Raw genomic sequence first — 21,346 nt, 5'->3', positions numbered from 1 at the left:
TACAAAAACAAAATGGACATGTGAAAGTCTCCAAGGGGTTAATAACTGACCAGGAGAGCCAGGCAGGCGGTGGTGGCACACAACTTTAATCCCAGCACTCAGGAGGCAGAAGCAGGTGGATCTCTGTGAATTTGAGGCCAACCTGGTCTACAAGAGTTAGTTCCAAGACAGGCTCCAAAGCTAGAGAAACTATCTCAAAAACCAAAAACAAAAACAAAAACAGCAGCAGCAGCAGCAAAAACAAAAAACAAAAAACAAAAACCAACTGACCAGGAGTGAGACTTCCAGATATGGATCTTCTTGTGAGTTGCCTGTGCTCCTGAAAGTGACCCAGTGAACTCATTAATTCACCAACCTTGAAGGAGCAAGAATAGGTTTAAACTCTCTGACCTATAGTCAAGGTGGAACAGATCCACTTCTGTGGGTTTCCACACCCTGCCAGCATCCCATTGGCTCAGGTGACTGACTCTGCTGCATTGTCCTTCCCTCATTGGCATCTCTGGTCAGGTGTCTCTGCATCAGCAGTCTCTGGGCTTAGCGGGAGGACCTAGGTTGCCTCAGGGCAGAAGTGCATGCTGCGCATGCACACGCTGGCTGGTTTGGGCAGGATGACGTGCTGCGCATGCTCACGCTGGCTGGTTTGGGCAGGACGACTGAGGCTGGGTAGGCTGGCCAGCAGTTTCTCCAACAGCAACCAACTGATACCTCCCAATGATTTCTGAGAATCATTAAGAGTGTGCCATTGACACCTGTCAGCGGTGGTGCAGACCTTTAATCACACACAGTACTTGGGAGGCAGAGACAGGCAGATCTCTGTGAGTTTTAGGCCAGCCAGGGCTGTTACATGGAGAAAAACAGTCTCGAAATACCAAAATAAAAAAAATTAAGTGCAAATAATCTCTTCTAATATGTACCTTGGAGTTGAATTTTTTGTTTACTCAAATAAAATCCTAGATACGTAAAGAATTTTCTCTTTGAGTTTTTTTCAGGAGCAATTTGCATTCCTGTTGAGGTAAGATCTATTGTACCGCATCAAACACCTATTCAAGAATATCAGTATCAGAGGCGGCTATTAAGATATCACCTAAATATGATAAGCAATAATCTGAGGCAATTGTTTACAAACAAATTCTAGTTGATGATTTACAAAATATTGGCATAAATTTGGATTATTTCACATTTTCAGGGGGGAAAATACAATTATATCATTTTTGCTGGCTGAGCATTATTGTAAGTAGGAAGTGTAAAAGAAAATTTTCTTCTTGAAGGAAATAAAAATATAGGAATGTAGGATCCAGGAATAGGAATGTAAAAATAAAGAAATATGAAGTTGTAAGCCTAAAAGAAAAGGGTTTCCCTGAGCTTTGGAACCTGTCCTGGATCTGCCTTTGTAGACCAGACTGGCTTCAAACTCACAGAGATCTGCCTGTCTCTGCCTGCTGAGTGCTGGGATTTAAGGCATGTGCTGTCATCACCAGGCTTAGTTTTATTTTTAATTTACTTCTTTCATCACTGATGACTGTTTGCCCAAATATCTTTTTCCAGTACTACCAAGCCTTCCTGTTCTACATATTGGAGCTGCTTTCCCTTTAAGACAGGGAAGCAATAGTAATTGGGCGATTCTAACGCCAGCTCCTACTGGCATAGTCTTTTCTCCATAAACCATAACTTTAATTTCTCCCCGGGAATCTACATCTATAATTCCTAGGTGAACAATACATCCTTAAGATGTTAAACTACTGCTTCCCATACTTATTCCTACTGTCCCTGGGGGAAGATGACCATACATTCCAGTGGCTATTTTATAACCAGGAATGTGTGGAGGTGATGCTAAATGTTACCCACTGCTAAATCCAAAGCAGTACTTCCTGAAGTAGCAGACATCATATCTCCAGTACTTTAAGTACCTACAAAGAGAGGTGGGGCTTTGCTGGAGTAGGTATGGCCTTGTAGGAGGAAGTGTGTCACTCTGGGGGTGGGGGCTTTAAGGACCCTTTTGCTCAAGCAAGCTTCCCCCAGTGAACTCATGAATTTACCAAATTGGACTTCAAGGTTTTTGGGGTTTTTTGTTTTTGTTTTTTGTTTTTTTTTGGTCTGGCAGCTCTTTCCCTGGGTCAACTAAAGTCCCCAAATTTGGGGGTAGAGTGGGGAGGAGCTACATGAGTGTTAAGATTCCACAGGCCAAAGAAGTGAACTTCATGATTACAGAGTTACAGTGTGGAGCACGGCTGGAGCGATGGCTCATGGGTAACGTGCTCGCCCTGAAACCTGAGGACACCAGAGTTTGACCCCAGGACACACGTGAAGGAAGGAAAGAATAACTCCCACAAGATGCCCTCTGACTTCCACACAGGCCCTGTGGGGCCCAAGCGTACATGTGCACACACACACACACACACACACACACACACACAAGATCATATCCCGCTGGGGATCCTCCTTCAGCAATGACCTTTGAGAGACTGGTCCAGGTTGGGCATGGCCCTGGGTACCAGAAAGGTACATGCCCACTCTGTCTCTCTCTCACCTGGATGCTGGATTCGTTTCCCGTTCCCTGTTCAGGCAGAGGACTGTGATCTGTGAGTCCCCTTTTCATGAAGAACCCTTTATTAGACCCAATTCGGAGTTAGTGTGGGATTACTTTATTCGCATTCTCCCTCAACAACCTGTCTCTTTAACAAGCTGGTCACTCTAAGAAACCAAGATTTGCTGGGCAGTGGTGGCACACATCTTTAATCCCAGTACTTGGGAGACTAGGTTGGCAGATATCTGAGTCAAGACCAGTCTAGTCTACAAAGCTAGTTCTAGGACAGCCAAGCCTGTTACACAGAGAAACCCTGAAAAAAAAAAAAAACTACAAGAAACAACAACAAGAACAAAACCAGGAAGAAACCAGCATCACTGAGGCGAACTTTTTGGGAATTATTTCCTGAGAGTAGTGCACAAAAGTGTGTTCTAGAGGCAACCAAGGTAGAACCTTGGTTATTGATGTTTTTCTTTTGTCTTTGTCTGATTCAGGGTTTCTCTATGTAACAGTCCTGGCTGTTCTGGAGCTCACTTTGTAGACCAGGCTGGCCTTGAACTCAGAGAGGCACCTGCCTCTGCCTACTGAGGGCTGGGATTAAAGATGTGTGCCGCCACCACCAGGCCAAGGTAGAAACTTGTGCTGTGAGAACTTGGTAGTTGTGTAAGTCACCCAGGTGGTGCTGGCTTTGAAGGGACACAGCGATCATGGAGAGCCCCTGAGGCTTGGCACTCTGTGGCAGGGTTGGAGTTCCTGAGAGAGCCCAGGAGAAGCTGTTGGTGAAAGTGCAGCCCAGCGGCAGCGGAAACCCCAGCACTTTCGAGGTGCCGGGAGACCCCAGCATTTTCGAGGTGCCGGTACCACAGGGCAACCAGGGATAAGAGCAGCAGCTGTGGTGTGGAGCCAGCCTGAGCCTAGAAGGCGAGCTGTGTGTGCTGCAGGGGGCAGAACCAGAGAAGTGACCCAAGCCCTTTGGAGGAGCCCAGAAGGTCCAGAGTGAACCCCAGACACTGGACACTGAGTTATTTGCCCTGTTAGAGTTTGGCTTTGCTTTGTCCAAACTGTGACTGGGCCCTCTTGAAGTAAGAAATGGGTCTTCCCACGTTTCTCGCATCTCCATTTCTTGGGGTCTCCACTGCAACTTAAGCTACCCCTTCACCTCTCTTCAGGGACTCAACTCCTGACACCAGGGGCCAGACCTCAGCCGCCCTCCAGAGCCCTTCAGTCTTGCAATCCTTGTGCCTTTGAAAGCAGAGCAGGTGGATGCCTTTCACATCCACATGGTCCAGCTCCCTGAGATGCGGCCTTGCCCACCTGCCGACCAGGGCTCCACTGAACTGGCCTGAGTCCCAGCTTTTCTTGTACAGGATTGGACCACAGTGACTGACAGATCTGAAAAGGATGCTGGGGGTGCAGATACAGGGAGTGCTTGAGGGATACAGTCAAAGCCAGTGCACACAGCCTGAGTGGGAAGGCAAACATTCCAGAGAAGGGTGAGGATGTGAGGCAGCAGGACTCCTAGGCAGGTTCTTTACTCTTGTCCAGAACTAGCTGGTTTTCTTAGAGCAAATTAACTCCTCCAGGAGGCTGAGGAAGCTGTTGGCCTCACCTCTCCACCATTTGGGATTCATGCAACCTCAGAACAGCTGGGTCGCACACTTTAAAAGTCCTTCAGCACCCCACCCCGACCTGGTCCCAGGTTGCAGCTTCTCTGAAACAGTGACTGAGGTCTGTTTCAGACCTGCACCCCAGACCCATCAATGCTCCCCAAAAAATGAAAGGCTTTCTCTAATCACCTTTTAAAAAACATTTAACTTTTATATATAGGAGTATTTGGCTTGCTCGTGTACCGCATGCCTACAGGGGTCAGAAAAGGACATCAAATCCCCTGGAGCTGGAGTTACCACCACATGGGTGCTGGGAACCAGAACTGAGTCCCCTGCGAGGTCAGGGTCTCAACTGAGCATTTCTTCCGCCTCTGCCACTACTTTTTGTTCTCTTCCTGCCTTGGTTTCCCTCCTTTCCGATTATGGCGAAAACCAGCATGTGAATTAAAGTGAAGTAATGTGATTAAGTTGTAGGGATCAAGAACCCTGAAGCACCAGAGTTTATTCCCAGCCTTTAATCCCAGCACTTCAGAGGCAGAGGCCTGATGAGATTCACTAGCATCTAATGAAACCATTAAAAGAACATACAACTCTGATGATCTTCGCGACTATGAGGTATCCTCCTCTACATAGACAGTTCCAGGCTAGCCAGAGCTACAGAGTGGAACAGGCTCAAAACACTGAGGATAAAAACAAGAGGGTTTGCTTCTGGGCATGAAATAGCAAAGCTGATAGGATCAGAAGATGGGGCTCTATGAAAAAGCCAGCGAGCTGGTCTGAGGCTTAGACTCTAACGGGAACCCCAGAAGGCCCTGAGGGACCTATACATACAAGGTGCCATTACCCTTTCACTGGCTCTCCTAACTCATCTCACTGTAACTGTAACTAAATCGTGGGTATAGCATGTTGTGGAATGTTACTTTAACTCTGGAAAGGTATGCTACATTTGCTTAATTATGTAAAGATGTTGCTGTTTCACCTTGCCTGCCCAAGGCACCTGATCGGTCTAGTGAAAATATGAAGGGCCAATAGCAAGGCAGTAGAGGGATAGGCGGGGCCGGCGTGCAGAGAAAATAGGTAGCAGGAATCTAGGCTTGTGAGAGAGGAGATAGGAGAAGTAGGGAGAAAGGAAGGGAGACTCCTGGGGCCAGGCCACAGCCAGCCAGGCGAGGAATGGGACTTACAGAATGGAAGAAAGGCAAAAAGCACCAAGGCAAAAATGTATTAGAGAAACAGGTTAATTTAAGTTAGAAGACTTCATAGGACAAACATAAGATACGTCCGAACATTCATAACTGATAATAAGTCTCCGTGTCGTGATTTGGGAGCTGGTTGGTGGCTCAAAAGAAAAGGCCTGCCACAAAAATACTGTGTCTCTAAACTGCTCCAGATTCCAGCAGAGACCACGCTGTAGACCAGGAGCTAGGTACGTGATGAAGGATTCTACAGCTGCATGTTGGTAGCTGTCTCCTGAGGGCCAGACTGCCCACTTTGCCTGCACATCCTTGAAGAAGCAGGCACATTGTCCCCACGGGATCAGAAACCAGATCGTGAGGTCACTCAGCCTATAGCTCTGCACTAACAAAAGCTCTGAATCCTTCTGACACGCCTTCCTTTCACGGAGCCAACAGTGGAATTATCTTGACAGGAAGATCTGGTCTACCATGGTTTGTGATGGGAAAAGATCATATAACCCAATCAATATTCCACCTACTTCATAAATATTCATAATAATTTATAGAACTTCTCCGGTCTTGTCCATTAGGCTGCTTACCGCTCAGTCTCTTTTCAGAGCACTTTGCTCGCTACCAGGTATTGTCTTAATAAACTAATCAGCCTGTCTGTCTCTCGACTGAGGACCCCATGACATCTGGCCCGTTCACACTTGGAAAGGAGGCTGGGGGAGATGGCTCCCCAGCCATCAGCCTGACCTTGTGGAGAACACAAGAAGAGATGGTCCCTGGGAGAGGAAGCGGCACTGAGAAGACCTGGTGCTTCAGCGCTCACCACCCCGTACTTGTTAAAGTGCAGATGCCTGCCCCCACCCCAGAATGAGGATTCAGGCAGAGGGAATGGGACCTGCATTCTTAAACTCCCATGAGATGGTGCTGACACGTGCCTTTAACTCTAGGACTCAGGAGGCAGAGACAGGTGGATGTCCAAAGCCAGGCTGGCCTACATAGTGAGTTTCAGGACAGCCAGGGCTACACAGAGAAACCCTGTCCTGAAAAAATAAAATCCCATAAAGTTATTCTGATGAGGAATATTCTAGAATCATTGATCTATGTCCTCAATCTATGAGGATGTTAGGTTGAAGGAAGCTGCCTCAGCTCTCTTCACCCCTTAGCTGTATCATTGGGTCCCTGGGAAGGGCTCAGAAGGCAATGACAGGGGCTGAAGCTGTCACATGTTATTCTAGTAGAGGACCTGAGTTCTACACTCAGGATCCTGGGCTCACGACCAGACCACTCCACCTCCGAGAGGATCCAGCACCGCTGGGCTCCTGTACTCACAGACACAACTGAAAATAGTATGTGAGAAGGAAAGGGAAGAGGAGGAGGAAGCAATATAGGATCGCTGAGAGGGTCCTGTCCACCGCAGCACTGTGCAGACGGGAGCGACGGTGGTCCAGAAGGAACCAGCGGTCACTTCGCTTGGTGCAGGAACACCTTCCAATGGCATTTGACGATCTTGAATTCGGGGTGACCCTCCCCCGTGCCGGTTGTGTTCTGATATGAGGGTGATCTGAAATGAGAGCAACTGCCCACCCACGCCAACACTGACATCAAGCAGGGTCTAAGGTATACCCTGGGGGAGGGAGCAGCTCTTGGTCTTCGCCCCACCCTATGGCAGTGACCATAAAGGAAGGTAGAGTACAATGAATGTAGAGTAAGAAGGTTCAGCAACACATTCAGCGGCTATCGGAGGCACTGGAGTTCAATGTCCTGGTCCTGTTTAACCATCTAGTCAGAGTACAGTTGCTGTCCCACTGTTACCAGTATGAACAATTGTGGAGAATCAGAGGGGTGCAGAAAGTCAGTCACCACAGCACACAACTTGAGGCAGGTATGGTGTCTGAGGAGCAACGGGGTAGGGCCGAGCACTGTGTGTTCAATCCGCAGTTCGGATGGGTTCCTAGCTCCAGGGACTGCACACAGCAAAGCCCCATTCCTGGCGATGGAGAAGGGTGCATACCGCCCCCTGGCGGTATCCCTGACTACTGCCACAGCTCCTGTGCCCTAATAGCAAGCAGGTTTGGTATCTCCCCCCCCAACCCCGCCCCGCCCCAATCAAGACATCCACAGGCTTCTGCTAGGAACCCGCCCAACTCTGTGAACTTGGTTTCCCCGTGGGAACAGACAGTGAGACTCCGCAGGATCTCAGGACCCCACACACTAGGTCCAGCTGCGGAAGACTCCGACTCTCTTCGGTGTAGGAAGCTGATCTGCTAGGAGGGACCAGGTTTCAGCAAAAAAAGACAGCTCCAATCAGGAAGGGCAGGAGGGGCAACAGGAGGGTCACTGACAGCGGCCCTGTGGCTTGATTGAGATCACAGTGACAATCACAGGTTCCGGTTTTGGGTGTCATTTTCGGGCGGTTGGGGACTTGAGGGTCGGAGCTGGGGGCAGGGCAGTCCAGCCACTTGGGCCCCATGGGCTGGGGGGAATCCGACTCAGATTTGACACTGCCCTTCGCAAAGCGCCAGAAAAGAGTGCCCTTGAAAAAGTAGGTGTCACCTGTGGGAGAGGAGACACCTCAGGGCCCAGGCCTGACCCAAAGCCACCGCTTCTTTTTTTCCACACCAACGCCCGGGCACGCCCCCTAGTTGTTATCCCTTCTCCTTCATCTTTCCCCTTCCTTTCCCTAGGGCCCCCAGGGACCACAATTCGCAAATGAGGATTTCCAGGGTTCCCCACACCTGTGTTGCTGACGGTGACATCGTCTGGGGCGGGCGGTGCCCCCTCCCAGTGACTCAGGACGCGTGGGTAGCCAGGGTCTAGGCGGGCAGCCACTTCGTCATACCGCCAGTACTGCTGGCCTCGGATCAGGTAAGTCTTGCCATTGAGAGGCCAAGAAAACACAGCATCCACCTCTTCTCCCGGGGGAAGCCCAAACTCTACCAGTGGCCGCGCTGCGCCCTCCAGCTGTCGGTCCTGGAACACCCAGAACTGGGGGCCTGGAAGGAGGCAGGTTGGTAACTTGGGCGGGGGATGGGGAGCTCCTTGGACCTGTCCTATCCAGTTCCCATGACCCCTACCCACCGCTGAAAAGGATGATTCGGCCATCTAGGGGTCGGGCATAAGCAGCCTGGATAACCCTCACGTGGGTGGGCAGCCCCTCCCAAAAGCGGTGCAGCCGAGCTGGTCGAGGCGACACCAGCTGTCCTGAGGGTTGGAGGCGCCAGAACCAGGGGCCTGCAGGGGAAGAAGGGAACAAGACCTAGGGATACGACAAGGTCAGAGATCTTGTCCCTTCGCTGATGTTCCTCTGTCCAACCCAGCGAGTGACTGGGCAGGGGGCGGATCCCTCTACATATCAAGCAGATCTATGACCATTATTTTATGACTTGCCCAGGATGTCTCCCCACACCACCGCTCCCTTTTATTAACGCCAACAATCTCACATCCCAGGAAGCTTTGCAGCCTAGGAAGTGCGTAAAAAGCCAATTATGCAGACTCAAGGGCCACCCTACTTGACTTACCTTTGAAGAAGAAGGTTTCCCCTCGGATATTGGCAATAGCATCAAAATTGCCCTCACAGCGATCAGGCACAGGTGTGGAGGGGCTGCAGAGGAATGGCGAGTGAACGGGTTAGGGCTGCCTGTCCCTTGCTCTTGACTAGTCTGGCAAGGATGCTTCCCATCCACATTTTTTTTGGGTTTTTTTCCCCCAGTTTTTTGAGACAGGGTTTCTCTGCAGCTTTGGAGCCTGTCCTGAAACTAGCTCTTGTAGACCAGGCTGGACTTGAACTCACAGAGATCCTCCTGCCCCTGCCTCCCGAGTGCTGTGATTAAAGGCGCGTGTCACCACCTCCCGGCTCCCATCCATGTCTTTTGTGTGCTTGTATGTGCTCTGCCCACATGTATGCATGTACCCCAAAAGAGGGCACCAGATCTCATTACAAATGCTTAGGAGCCACCATGTGGTTGCTAGGAATTAAACTCAGGACCTTATTTTTTGAGACAAGCTCCCTTGCTGAACCTGGAGTTCATTAATTCAGCTAGGCTGACATGCTTGTCTCCGCCTTCTTGAGTAATGTGGGATTACAGACCCAAGCCTCTGGCTTTCAGGGCTGTTTCGGGTCTGCATTCAGGTCCTTACGCTTGCATGGCAGTTGCTTTGCTAAAGGTGCAATCTCCCCAACCCTTTTATTATTTTTTTAAATTTTTATTTATGTGGGTGTCTAAGATCTACAAAGTGTCCTCCAGAGTGGGAGTTACGGGTAACTGTGGGCAGTCTGGAGTGGGTTTTGGGAACTCAACTTGGGTCTCAGAGAACAGCAAGTGCTCTTAAATGCTGAGTCATCTCTCCGGCCCTTCATGGAGGACAGTGAGCCAGGGTGCTGTCATGCAGCTAGTAGGAGACTCACCTGTCAGGGGGCAAGGCTGGAGGCTGTGGAGGTGGAGCCAAGGGTTTCCTTGTGGGCTTATCATACGGGGTATGGGACACTTTCCCTGTGGGGAGAGTCAGGCAGATATGAGTTCCCCGGACCTGCTGTATAGTCATACAGAAGCTATGCCCGGGGCTGGTTCTGGCATCTCCTTCTCATACCATAGAGCTGCTGCAATCCATCACGGTCATCTTGGGACAAGCGATATTTGTCAGGGTCGCCCACTGGGCCCTGGTAGAAGGGCCTCATAATGGAGTTGGGAGCAGAAGAGTGACCAAGGCCTAGAGCGTGGCCAAACTCATGAACTGCTACTGCAAACAGGTCGGTTCCTTCACCATCTGGGGAGAGAGGACAGGGGGTGAAGCTAAGGCCCTCCCACACTGGGAAGGGAGTGAGGGATTGAGTCTGCTGGCCAGAAGGAAGACCCAGGAAACCCTGGGGTGGGGCCGCACCACCTCTGCCCTGCCCCCTCCTGAGTGGCACCCCCATTCCTGTATCCTTCAACCATGCAGCAAATATGTTTGCTGTGACACCGGGACACAGGTAAAAAGACACCCAAAGGACACGAGGAAGCTGTCAAGCTGTCCTTGTGCTGCCATAGCCCTCACTCGGGCAGGGAAAGCTGCATATAACTTAGGGTCAGAGCCCTGGGGAACTAGGACCCCCCCCCCAACTCCAGTCTGTGCTTGGAAACCCCCACTCGATGGCTCAGCAGGAAAGAACGCCGGCTGCTCTTCCAGAGGTCCTGAGTTCAATTCCCAGCACCGACACGGTGGCTCACAGCCTGAGGCCCTCTCCTGGCATAAAGGTAGACAGAACACTCACACACATAAAAATAAATAAGTAAATCTCTTAAAAAAGAAGAAGAGGAAGAATTGCTTACTCTGCTGGGTGTGGTGGTACAGGCCTTTGATCTCAGCATTTGGTAGGCAGAGGCAGGAGAATCTCTGTGTGTTTGATGCCAGCCCAGCCTATATTGCAAACTAAAGTCTAGTCAGGACTACATAGAGAAACTACAAGAAATAAAAGGAAGGAAGAATAAGAAAAGGAGCACCCCCCTTCCCAGTCTTCACCCAGGGTGTCTTTCACCCCTTTTCTTTCCATCTCTCCCGGATCCACATTTCCAGGCCACTTCACATCTCTGCCCACCTCTCCAAGAGCCCTTGCCCATCCCACCTGCCACCCTTCCCTAACTGGGGGAGAAGTCAGAACTTCCACAACAGCACTCCCAGACCACAGCCCCTGCTCTGGAGCCTCTTCCTGCCACAGTTTCTTCCCTGGGGATTCCAGCCAGGTCAGGACAGAGCCTCTCAACACTTGGCTTCATCGATCTCTGACTTTAGTGGTTAAGACCCAGAAGACACTAAAGCAGTTAGCAGAGCCAGGCGGTCTCCCAGAAAGGCCTAGGTTCCCGAATGTTGCTCCGCCTCATAGATCCTAACCAGTATTGATGGTATTGAAAGTGAGATATGACTAGTCAACTGAAAAGCCACTTACCCTAACAGGAAAGAAAGAGAAAGAGAGAGAGAGAGAGAGAGAGAGAGAGAGAGAGAGAGAGAGAGAGAGAGAGAGAAAGAAAGAAAGAAAGAAAGAAAGAAAGAAAGAAAGAAAGAAAACAGCAATTTTTTTTTTTTGAAACTGGATCCCACTATGTAGCCCTGGCTAGACTTTCATTCATTGTTCAAGGAGAAGAGCTTGACCTTCATAAAATCCTCCAGTCTCTACCTCCTAAGCAATGGCACTATGGTTATGTGTGGAATTTACACCGGGTAAATTCGCCAGGCAGTGGTGGCACACACCTTTAACCCCAGCATTCTTGGGAGGCAGAGGTAGATGGATCTCTGTGAGTTCAAGGCCAGCCTGGTCTACAGAGTGAGTTTCTCCATCTCCCATCATTCTACAGAGGGAAAACAGAGTCATCAAGGTCAGAGGCAGAGCTGGAAGGGACACTGAGTGCCCTGGCTGTACCTCTGCCTTTCGGCAGGTCCTGTCTTCACATGAACCTGTTTAAACTACACCTGAATTTCCATGTTGGCTGCAGGTCACCTAATTACCCTGCATCCTTTTACTGAGAAATCAGAGGAAGTTTGGTGTCTCAATCAGGATGTTCTCTTTCTCCTTCCTTATCTCACCTCTCTTGGGGCAACATGGGGCAACATGGGGCTTCCGGGCCACAAACCCCTTCCTGCACTGTTCTCACCCTATGCAGGCGGAGAAATTTACATAATCACCCAAACTAACCCTGTGGGGGCCCTGGTGGACCATGTTCAGGGTGCCTGTCTTTCTTGTCTTTGGCCTAGCAGGTGGCTGCTTTGGTCCCCTCAACTTCTAGCTGGAGTTGAGAAGAGACTCAGGTGAGGCCCAGACTCAGTCCCCACAGCCGGCAGATGTGCTTCCTGTTTCATCAAGGCAGGCAGGACTGGGGATGTACTCGGTTGGTAGAGAGCATGCCCAGAATGCATAGAGCCCTGGGTTTGATTCCCAGCACAAGGTTAAATAGCCATAATGGTGCATGCCGTGGGGGAGATGACAGCAGACTGACCAGGCGCTCAAGGCAATCCTTGGCTGCACAGCAGGTGTGAGACCAGCCTGAGAAACAAACCCAGGGGGCTGGGGTGATGGTTCAGCTATTAAGAATGTTTTACGGCTCTTCCAGAGGACCCCAGTTTGGCTTCTAGCATCCACCTCAAGTGGCTCACAGCTACCTGTAACTCCAGGTCCAAGGGAGTCCGTACTCTCCTCTGGCACCTGCACCCATGTGCACAAACCCCCACACAGACGGACATACACATGGCTAAAAACAACAAAAATAAATCTTGAAAATAAGATCGATGTAAACAAAACATAAAGGCAGGCAGTGGAGGGTAATGTCACCTTTGCTACACATGTACATGGGCAGATAGCTTCATGGTCCCACACTCGCCCCTCTTCTCCTGCCCATGCCCACTTCTTCCTTTCTGTCCAGGCATCCGTGCCCGCTCCCCATTTTTGAGACAGTGTATATAGGCTATGTAGACCAGGTTAGTCTAAACTCGCAGAGATTTCTGTTGATTCATTGCGAGATCCAAAGCCTAGAACACTCCATCCTGAGACACTCTTTGGTCACCGGGATTCTGGCTTTACCAGTTTCTGTCCTTGCTTCCCAGTCAAGCTCCCCAGCCAGTGGTGTAAATAGTGTACGCTTCCTCTTTCTTCTCACGCCTAACAGTTGGGGATTCTTCCCACACCAGGGAGCAAGCGGGCACCAAAAGGTCACTCGTCAGCAGAGGGGGGTGTGTGGCGCATGCCTTTACTCCCAGTACTTTAGAGACAGAGGCAGGTGGATCTCTGTGAGTTCAAGGCCAGCCTGATCTCTGTGAGTTCGAGGCCAGCCTGGTCTACAAAGTGAGTTCCAGGACAGCTAGGACTACACAGAGAAACCCTGTCTTGAAAAAAAAAAAGTCACTTGTCCCCACATAACTAAATCTTGGCCATGTGAGTTGCTGGACTTTTCCCTGCCTTGCTGTGCCTGCTGTGAATCTAACCACTTCCTCTGAACTATTATTCACCGCCTTTCAGCCCGTTTTCCTCCCCACCTCCGTTGTTTTAGGTTTGGGTTGTTTTTTGTTTTGTTTTGTTTTGCTTTTATTTGTTTGTTTTCCAAGACAGCATCTCTTGCTTGCAGGCCTAGATCTCTTTATGTAGACTATTCCCTGGCTGGTCACATAGTATCAGCCACCCTGCCTTTGACTCCAAATGTTGGGATCACAGGTATGTACCACCACACCCAGCTCCCCATCTCTTAACTTCAAGGCTCTTCATTGCTCTGCTTTTGACGTTTGCATTCTATACTTTCTTCCTGGCATCCTTTAATCCCTCCCCAGGCTCAGCTCTCAGAGCAGTTGGCAAGGAAGTCAGCAGCATGGGTGCCAAGGACCACTCAGCAAGCGGGTACTTCTTCCCTCATTTCTCAACTGAGGAAACAGAGCAACGAGTAGAGGAACCCGAACGGATTCATCTTCAAAGCTGACCTGCTTACACTGGAGACTGCAGCTCTGCGGTCTGCCCAGGCTCCCGGCCTGCATCTCTAGCCTCGGTGTGCTGCAGGACACTACCTGCTGTCCCAGTCTGTGACTGGCTGCCAGTGGTGCTCCACACCTGGGCACCTGACCCAGCTATCACCTCCCCACTCATCCTACCCCAGCACAGTAAATGACTGACTGATACAGAGCTGAGAAGAGCTGGCCCCATAGCCGTGTTCGGTTCTATTCCCCTCCTGCTATCCTTTCTCCTGAAAACCCTCTCCCTTGACAAACTGCTTAAGAACTTCTATCTGGCTGGATGGTGGTGGTGCACACCTTTAATCCCAGCACTCAGGAGGCAGAGGCAGGCAGATCTCTGTAAGTTCGAGCCTAGCCTGGTCTACAAAGAAAGTTTCAGGAGAGCCAGGTCTATACAGAGAAATTCTGTCTCAAAAAACAAAACCAAAAAACAAAAGGATTGTAGCAAGTTTGAGGCCAAGCTGCAGCTACACAGTGAGATGAAGGCCAACCTAGGCTACAGAGTGACCCTGTCTCGAACAAAACAAAGAATGCTGAGCACCAGGTGTCACAGGCCAGATGGGCAAATCTTGTTCTTCTGAAGTGCACAGGTACAGGGGACACTCAAGGAGAACACACCAGCCAGTCAGCTGAGTGCCTGGTAGCCAGAGGTGAGAGGAGCTGCTGAAGGGAGATAGGGTCAGGAGCATTGATGGTTGGAAAACAGAATTGTGGGTGGCATCAGCGGAGATGACGACACAGGTGAGAGTGGGCTCTAGGTTACAAAGGGATAGCGTCACAGGTGAGAGTGGGCTCTAGGTTACAAAGGGATGACATCACGGGTAAGAGTGGGCTCTAGATCACAAAGGGATGACATCACAGGTGGGAATGGGCTCTAGATTACAAAGGGATGGCGTCACAGGTGAGAGTGGGCTCTAGGTTACAAAGGGATGACATCACGGGTGAGAGTGGGCTCTAGATTACAAAGGGATGGCATCACGGGTGAGAGTGGGTTCTAGATTACAAAGAGTTTGGGAAAGTAAATAGAATTTGAACAACAGGATTCGGGAAGCAATGGGAACACATCAAATAGTTTCGCATCCTAGACATATTCCTGTATGCATGGGGAGGTGGAATGGAGAGAGGCAAAGAGGCAGGAAGTGGCCAGAGAGTCCAGGTAAGAGAATATGGGGACTGCTCATGGAGGGGCAGATCTAAGGGAACTCAGAACAGGCCCAGCCCTGGCTGTCCTGGAACTTGCTTTATAGACCAGACTGGCCTCAAACTCAGACATCTGCCTGCCTCTGCCTCCAGAGTGCACACCCAGTTCTGGATTCTTGCTGTCTATCTTCAGCTGGTCTCGATTTCACAATCGCTGAATTACAGATGCGAGCTGTCACCCTCAGTGCCACCACATCCGGCACATGTGTCTATTTAAGCGGAAAGAGTCATCACTTCTAGGAAACCTCCCCTGCCCAAGAAACTCCTCGGGAACCACAGCTTTCCTCTGCTGTGATTTCTGGCTACCACATCACTGAGCACAGTGGTGACAGTCACCTTCTGCCTAAATTGATGGGGTTTGGGTTTTTACGTCATTGCCATCTCTGAGCTGGTCACTTGACGGGGCAATGCTTGCTTGCTTTCTTTCTTTCTTTCTTTTTCTTTTTTTTTTTTTTTTTTTTGAGACAGGGCTTCTCTGTGTAGCCCCGGTTGTCCTGGAACTCACTCTGTAGACCAGGCTGTCCTTGAACTCACAGAGACCTGCCTTTTTCTGCCTCCCAAGTGCTGGGATCAAAGGTGAGTGCCACCACTGTCTGATTTGGGCACTTGAAAGGCCTCTGTAGTTTTAATTTTGTATTGATTTGGTTGTGCCTAGTGAACTGGCCAAACGGCATCCCAGACGTTGCTGTGAAGGTGTTTCAGAGATCTAACTAGGATCTGCTCTCACCGAAGCAAGCCACCCCAGTGCAGAAGGATCATATCCATCCAAGCCCTAGGAACCAACACTGAGAGTTCTAGGAGGGAAAAAAATCTGTCTCAAGACAGAAATCTACCTTGAGTTTTCCTAGTCCTTTACAAATTCTGGCCATGCTAATTCCCACAATCCCCATGAGCCAACTCCTCAGAGCAAATCTCTTCAAGAACAGCCTGGGATAAACAGTGAGCTCAAAGCCAGTGTGGGCTACAATAATGAGGTCAAATCTCAAAAACAAAAGCAAAAACCTCTTTTTAAGTGCTTTTTAGGGGTCTGGGAGGGGCTGGGGACTGGAGAGGCCCCAGTGATTAGTGATTAGGAGCACTGGCTGTGCTTCCACAGGATCCAGGCTCGAATCCCAGAAAGCACATGACCATATTTAATGCCAGTTCCTCATCCTCTTCTGGCTTCAGAGGCACCAGGCAATGCACCTGGTACACAGACATATGCAGATAAAACACCCATACCATAAAATTAAAATTAATCAACTTAAAAAAAATTTTTTTTTTCTGGGATGCAAGCTCCCACTATGTAGCCATGGCTAGACTCACCATGTAGAGCAGGCTAACCTCAAATTCATAGATAGCTACCTGCCACTGCCACCTGAGTGCTGGGATTAAAGCTGTGTGTTACCATGTTGGGCTGTGTGTGTATGTGTGTGGTGTATGTGGTGTGTGTTCTGAGCCCATACATGCCAGACAAGCGGGACACCAATGTAGTACACACCTCCAGCTTCTCTGGGAAATCCCTGACTGACACAGCTTTCATCAATCAATTAACTTCAACCTAGTTCTTCAGCACAGTGAGATACAAAGAGGGAACCACTCTGAAGATGGAAACTTTTACCTTGTGACCCAAAAGTCCAGGTCTCCTCATCATCGAAGTGAGTGTCTCCAGAGATGGGGTGCTCTCCAGGGAAGAAGGCATGAGCCAGGGTGCCACCGGGTCCGTCAAAGGGGTAACTGTCTTGGTGGTAGCCCCGGGAAAAATGGATAAGGATGTCGGGCTCCTGATGCTGAGAATCCACCTCCTGGAAGGTAAGGCCTGACTCAACAGCCCAGACAGCCAGGGCGTAACTCATGAGGGTCCGCACGGTCGACTGGCTCAACTGGGAGCTCTGAGAGAAGGACCGGATACTGAGGAGAGAGGAGGAGAGCCGGTGGCTGTGGAGGTACCTGCCAGCCAGGTAAGTCTGGGACCTAGTCAGCAGGTCAAGGGGAAGCACAGGAACCAAGACCTACCTCCACGTCAGGGTGCGCTTCTTCCATACACTGCCACTCAGAGCATAGCGACGGCGGCGGCGGCGCCTGACCAGCCCAGCAGCCCCCAGAATATCAGGCAGGGAGCAGCGGGGCTTGCGCATGGCAGCTATTGTTTCAGCGTCTGCGGGAGACAGGTGTCAAAAGTGATAGGACCGTCCGTCGTCACGGTACCCACTAACTAAGAAATTGACTCGATAGACTTGAAAAGTTAGCTCACGACACTTGAAGTCACTGGCTGCTCTTCTAGAGGGACCTGAGTTCAAGTCTCAGCACCCACCTGGTGGCTTACAAGAGTCTGGAACTCCAGTTCCAGGGGACCTGACACCCTCTTCTGACCTTTATGATGCATAGGCAAACACACAGGTCAAACACCCGAACACATAAAATAAAAATAACTAAGGGTTTAAAAAGGAAAACAGATGGCTTAGGCCTCACAGCCCGAGCCCAGTCACTGTGAAAGCTAGCTCAAGCCAGGCACCCTCTCTACTTGACCATGGCCACCATAGGAGGCACTTACAGGCTTAAGCTGGGTCTCTTGTACCCCTTCCCTGGCCCCAGCTGGTGGATGCTGAAGGAAGGTACCCTAAAGGTGGAAGGGGTTGTATATGTATGTCTATAGGGTACGCATGCGCACCTGGGAGCGGAGACCAGAGGGCAACCTGGGTGTCCTTCCTGTGCTATCAACCTTGGGTTTGTTTGTTTGCTTCATTGACTTTGTTTTTTTGAGACAGGATCTCTCACATTGTCCAGAACTCCCCAACTAGGTTAGACTGGCCAGTGAGCTCCAAGGATCTGCATCTCAGCCTCCACAGGGCTGGGATCACAAGGCCACTCCACCAGGCCCCTTTTCAGCTGGGTTCTAGGGCCCAAACTCAAGTCTTCAATCTTGCAAGGAGAACACTTTACCAACTAGGTCCTCTCCCCTTTCCTCTAAGACCAGAATCCAAACAACTGTGCTCTCCCCTTGAAGCTGTCCATCACTCTTTTTTTTAACTCTCCTGGTTTTTCAAAAAAGGGTTCCTCTGTGTAGCTCTGACTGTCCTGGAACTTGCTCTGTAGACCAGGCTGGCCGCGAACTTGAACTCAGAGATCTGCCTGCCTCTGCCTCCCAAATGCTGGGGTTAAAGGCGAGCACCACTACCATCCCGCCTGGCTTAAGTCCTCCTGGGTTGCTGATCAAAGTCTGAAGACAGCAGGGGTCGGTCTTTAGTCTGTAGCATCTTGCCATCCCTTCTCACATTAGGCCCATCTGTAAGCCCCTTTTCTAGCACCTCCCCCTTTCCAGGAGGTCAAACTGCATCTCACTGGCAGCAATAGCAAACAGTAACCAAGAACATAGTGACGTCATACTCTGTTCTGGGCTGAGAAGGAACAGGGAGGGAGGAGTTTTTTCCTTGAAGATTCTCCAAGTTCCCTCTGTCTTTCTATTTAACTCCACAGGCGAGCCCTTGACTCTACCTTCAAAATACACTCTCTGCCACATCCCCACCCCTACTCCCCAGCACCACCTGCAAAAGGCTCCTTCTGGTTCTCCACCCACCCTCCACTCCTCATCAACAGACAAAAGATCAAACCAGACCAAGCAATATGGCATGGCCACTGTTTCCCAACGACCCATTCAGTGAAGCTAAAACAGGAAGACTATGTGTTCAAGAGCTGCCTAAGCAACACAGAGAGGAACACCTGCCCCCACAAAAACAAAAACCAGCAAAAACCTGAAAGTCAGATGAAGTTAATTCCCTGCTTCCAGCCCTGCTCCCCTGGTTTCTTATTATACTTGGAATAAACCTTTTTCAAGGTAACCTAATCACGCTCTTGCCTAATCCCCTCTGCCGATCACTGCAGGCAGATAAACTGTGTCTGCTGCAGGTTCTTCTGCAGTCACTGCGCCATTCCTCCCACGTTTTCCTGTGGCTGTGTCCTCCTATTTGTGATCTCAGCTTATAAGCTCACACGACATCTTTCAGAGTGGCCCGCCCAGCTAGGTGCAGGCTCAGGCCGAGGCAGGAGAATCTCAAGTTTGAGGCCAACCTGGCACCATTTGAAATCATTTTGCATATTGATGTTCTTGGTCTGTTTCTTTCTCCCTTATAATGTCAGCTCCAGAGAGTGTGGACTAGACCTGTTCCATCCCCGCTGCCATATCGGAGCCTGGCAAAGCCAGGACAGGATAGCTGGATGCCGGCAGACCTCCAAGGTCTGGGCAGGGCTCCGAGATCAGCATCTTTACGTCTCTTGGGATTCAGTGCTCCCTGCAATTTAAAGACAGAGGCAGGACTGCCCCGTGGCTTGGTGGCCTACCTACCCATTTGACCTGTCTCAGGCAGGCCGGCAAATCTCTGCATGACTTTGATAGCATCCTGCAGCTTCTCAAGGCTCTGCAGCTGGGCTTGGGAAGGATCAGCCGGAGGTAGGTAGCCATAGCGAGTCAGCCAGTCCTGGGGCATAGGAGAGGAATGATGAAGCCCTAAAACGATGGGGCTTTCCCTTCTCACCGTTATTTGAAAAGTCCAACCCTCTAGGGAATCCAGAACCAAAGTTCCTAGACCTGGACGACAGAACCCACCTCCCTTATACATAAAGCCAGGGTCCCCACCCCCAGCTCTGGGTTTGTCAGTCTTGATAGATGCAGTAGGTGAGGCCCCAGCGTTCCAATTTAGCTCCTTTTCACAGTTCCGAATCCCAGTCACTAAACCTCCAGATAGAGCCAGCAATCCAGGGGCCCAAGAGCCCATCCCCAGACACTCTTCAGGACATTTGAATCCAGCCCCCTCTTTCCTTCAGACCCAGGAGTCCGCTCTACCCCTTTCCCTTTTACAGGCTCTCTATGATCCCAGGAGCCAGCGGACCCGAGCTCACCACGCCCAGACTCATGTCCTGCGCCCTGGGAGTCCCGTGCACAGGCTGAAGAAGAAGAACCAGCAGTAGCACCAGTAACCGGAGATCGAGCGCCTGCAGCCTCATGGCGCGTTCCGCTTGGTCCGAGGGGACACTCGAAGGGGCCCCGACTCCGTCCGCCCTGGGGGTCTGGAGGTACCCGGCGAGGATCAAGGGAGCCGACACAGGGTAGTAGAGATGGGCAGGAGAGATCCGGGATCCTAGGAGACACAGCAGGGGCTGACAGGCGATAGTCGAAAGTCGAGGTGGGGCTGGGGGTCCTGGGAGCGTGGAGAAGGCACAGGAGGGGACAGAGGTCCGATAAAGAGGTACACTACGGGGACCTCTCCTGTCCCCCGGCCCCCAGGTGCTGTCCCGGTCTGGGTGCTGCGCCAACTGCCCCACCTGCAAGTGGAAGCCTGGATGGGGCGGGGCTCACTAAGGGCGCGGCGGGGAAGTAGTCCAGTCTTCAATGTCCAGCACGAAGGGGAGGACCAGGGGTTCAAACCCGCCCCCGTCCCCCGCGCTGGTCCTCAATGGGATGCAGGAACTCTCCAGCGAGCTCAAGGACTAGAGGTGGAGCAAGTGGTCTGATGTGTCGTATCATCCACAGCCTTCGTCAGAAAAGTTTCTGTTCCCAGATCCGTGCTGTTTCTGGACTCCAGGAGCAGGCCTTGCTTCTGCTTCCTTAGGATCGTGAGCCGGGGGAGGAGTGGCCGGAGATCCCCTCCCCCACGCATCCTGCCTGGGGACCCCAGGCTCTCAGCAGGCTGCTCTGAAGACACTTCCTGTTCACCCAGCCCGGGCCAGATGTGCTCAGCGTGATTGCCCGGTCCATTCATTGTCCCAACCCGCCTAAAAGGCTCTGCTCGGAGCACCGGGCGCTGCCACCTCTAGACCCCAAACTCGGCTGTTCCCGCTTCGTGGTTTTCTCCCCGGGTACTAGGCATTTAAACCCTAAACCTGCACAAAGAGGAGACAGCAAAAGACGGAAGAGGCAATCCTTGGGGGCACGATCTGGGGACCAGCAGAGCCCCCCCACCCCCGCTCCCGCGCCCACCTCCAGCCAGAGGACCCTAGCGAGGAGGAGACTAGACGCGTGGAGGACAGCTGAGAAGAATCGGGCTGCAGGCCGCGGGACAGATGGAAGGAAAGCGGTCAGTGGACAGCGTGTTGACGGAAGGCTTCAGGAGCAGCAGGTGGAGGTTCATTTGCATTTCAGACAAAACAAATAACTGGGCAGGATGAGCGAGCTGCAGATGTAAATTAAAACACTGGTATCCTGTATTCTGCAGAGCCGTGGACAAATATCAGACTGGGTGACTTACACAGAAATTCAGTTCTCACAGTCCTAGAAGGTCAAAGAGACCGCACAGTGGGTTTCCCCTGAGGCCTCTGGGCATAGAGAGGGTTGTTGTCTCTTCAGAGGTCGCGTCTGCTTGTATGGCACCCTTGCTCTGTCTTCCCCTTGG

At 51.0% G+C, this 21,346-nt stretch overlaps 1 protein-coding gene across 1 annotated transcript; it reads right to left on the bottom strand.

Annotated features, from left to right (window-relative positions):
- Window positions 1-7,062: 7,062 nt before the first annotated feature.
- Mmp25 (matrix metallopeptidase 25) lies at window positions 7,063-19,990 on the bottom strand. The gene is made up of 10 exons (XM_087910787.1): window positions 19,857-19,990; window positions 19,303-19,435; window positions 16,977-17,118; window positions 16,582-16,871; window positions 9,903-10,079; window positions 9,721-9,805; window positions 8,834-8,916; window positions 8,394-8,546; window positions 8,051-8,308; window positions 7,063-7,868 (listed from the first exon to the last, which is right to left on the bottom strand). The coding sequence occupies exons 1-10, from the start codon at window positions 19,959-19,961 to the stop codon at window positions 7,597-7,599; spliced, it is 1,698 nt and encodes a 565-aa protein (XP_087766913.1). The 5' UTR covers window positions 19,962-19,990; the 3' UTR covers window positions 7,063-7,596.
- Between the last annotated feature and the right edge of the window lie 1,356 nt (window positions 19,991-21,346).

This window comes from Myodes glareolus, chromosome 9 (genome assembly GCF_982192425.1).
Source record: "Myodes glareolus chromosome 9, mMyoGla1.1, whole genome shotgun sequence".
Lineage (NCBI taxonomy): Eukaryota > Metazoa > Chordata > Mammalia > Rodentia > Cricetidae > Myodes > Myodes glareolus.
The sequence above is the reverse complement of the archived record's forward strand: the minus strand, read 5'-3'. Positions and strand labels throughout refer to the sequence as shown.

Bases quoted from the DNA above. Each gene is read 5' to 3' on its own strand.
- Mmp25 (XM_087910787.1), bottom strand. From the start codon at position 19,961: ATGAGGCTGCAGGCGCTCGATCTCCGGTTACTGGTGCTACTGCTGGTT. The intron at 17,119-19,302 runs GTAGGTAGGCCA...TGTCTCCCGCAG, and splicing joins GCCTGAGACAGGTCAAATGG to ACGCTGAAACAATAGCTGCC. The intron at 16,872-16,976 runs GTAGGTCTTGGT...CTCTCTCCTCAG, and splicing joins AAGCGCACCCTGACGTGGAG to TATCCGGTCCTTCTCTCAGA.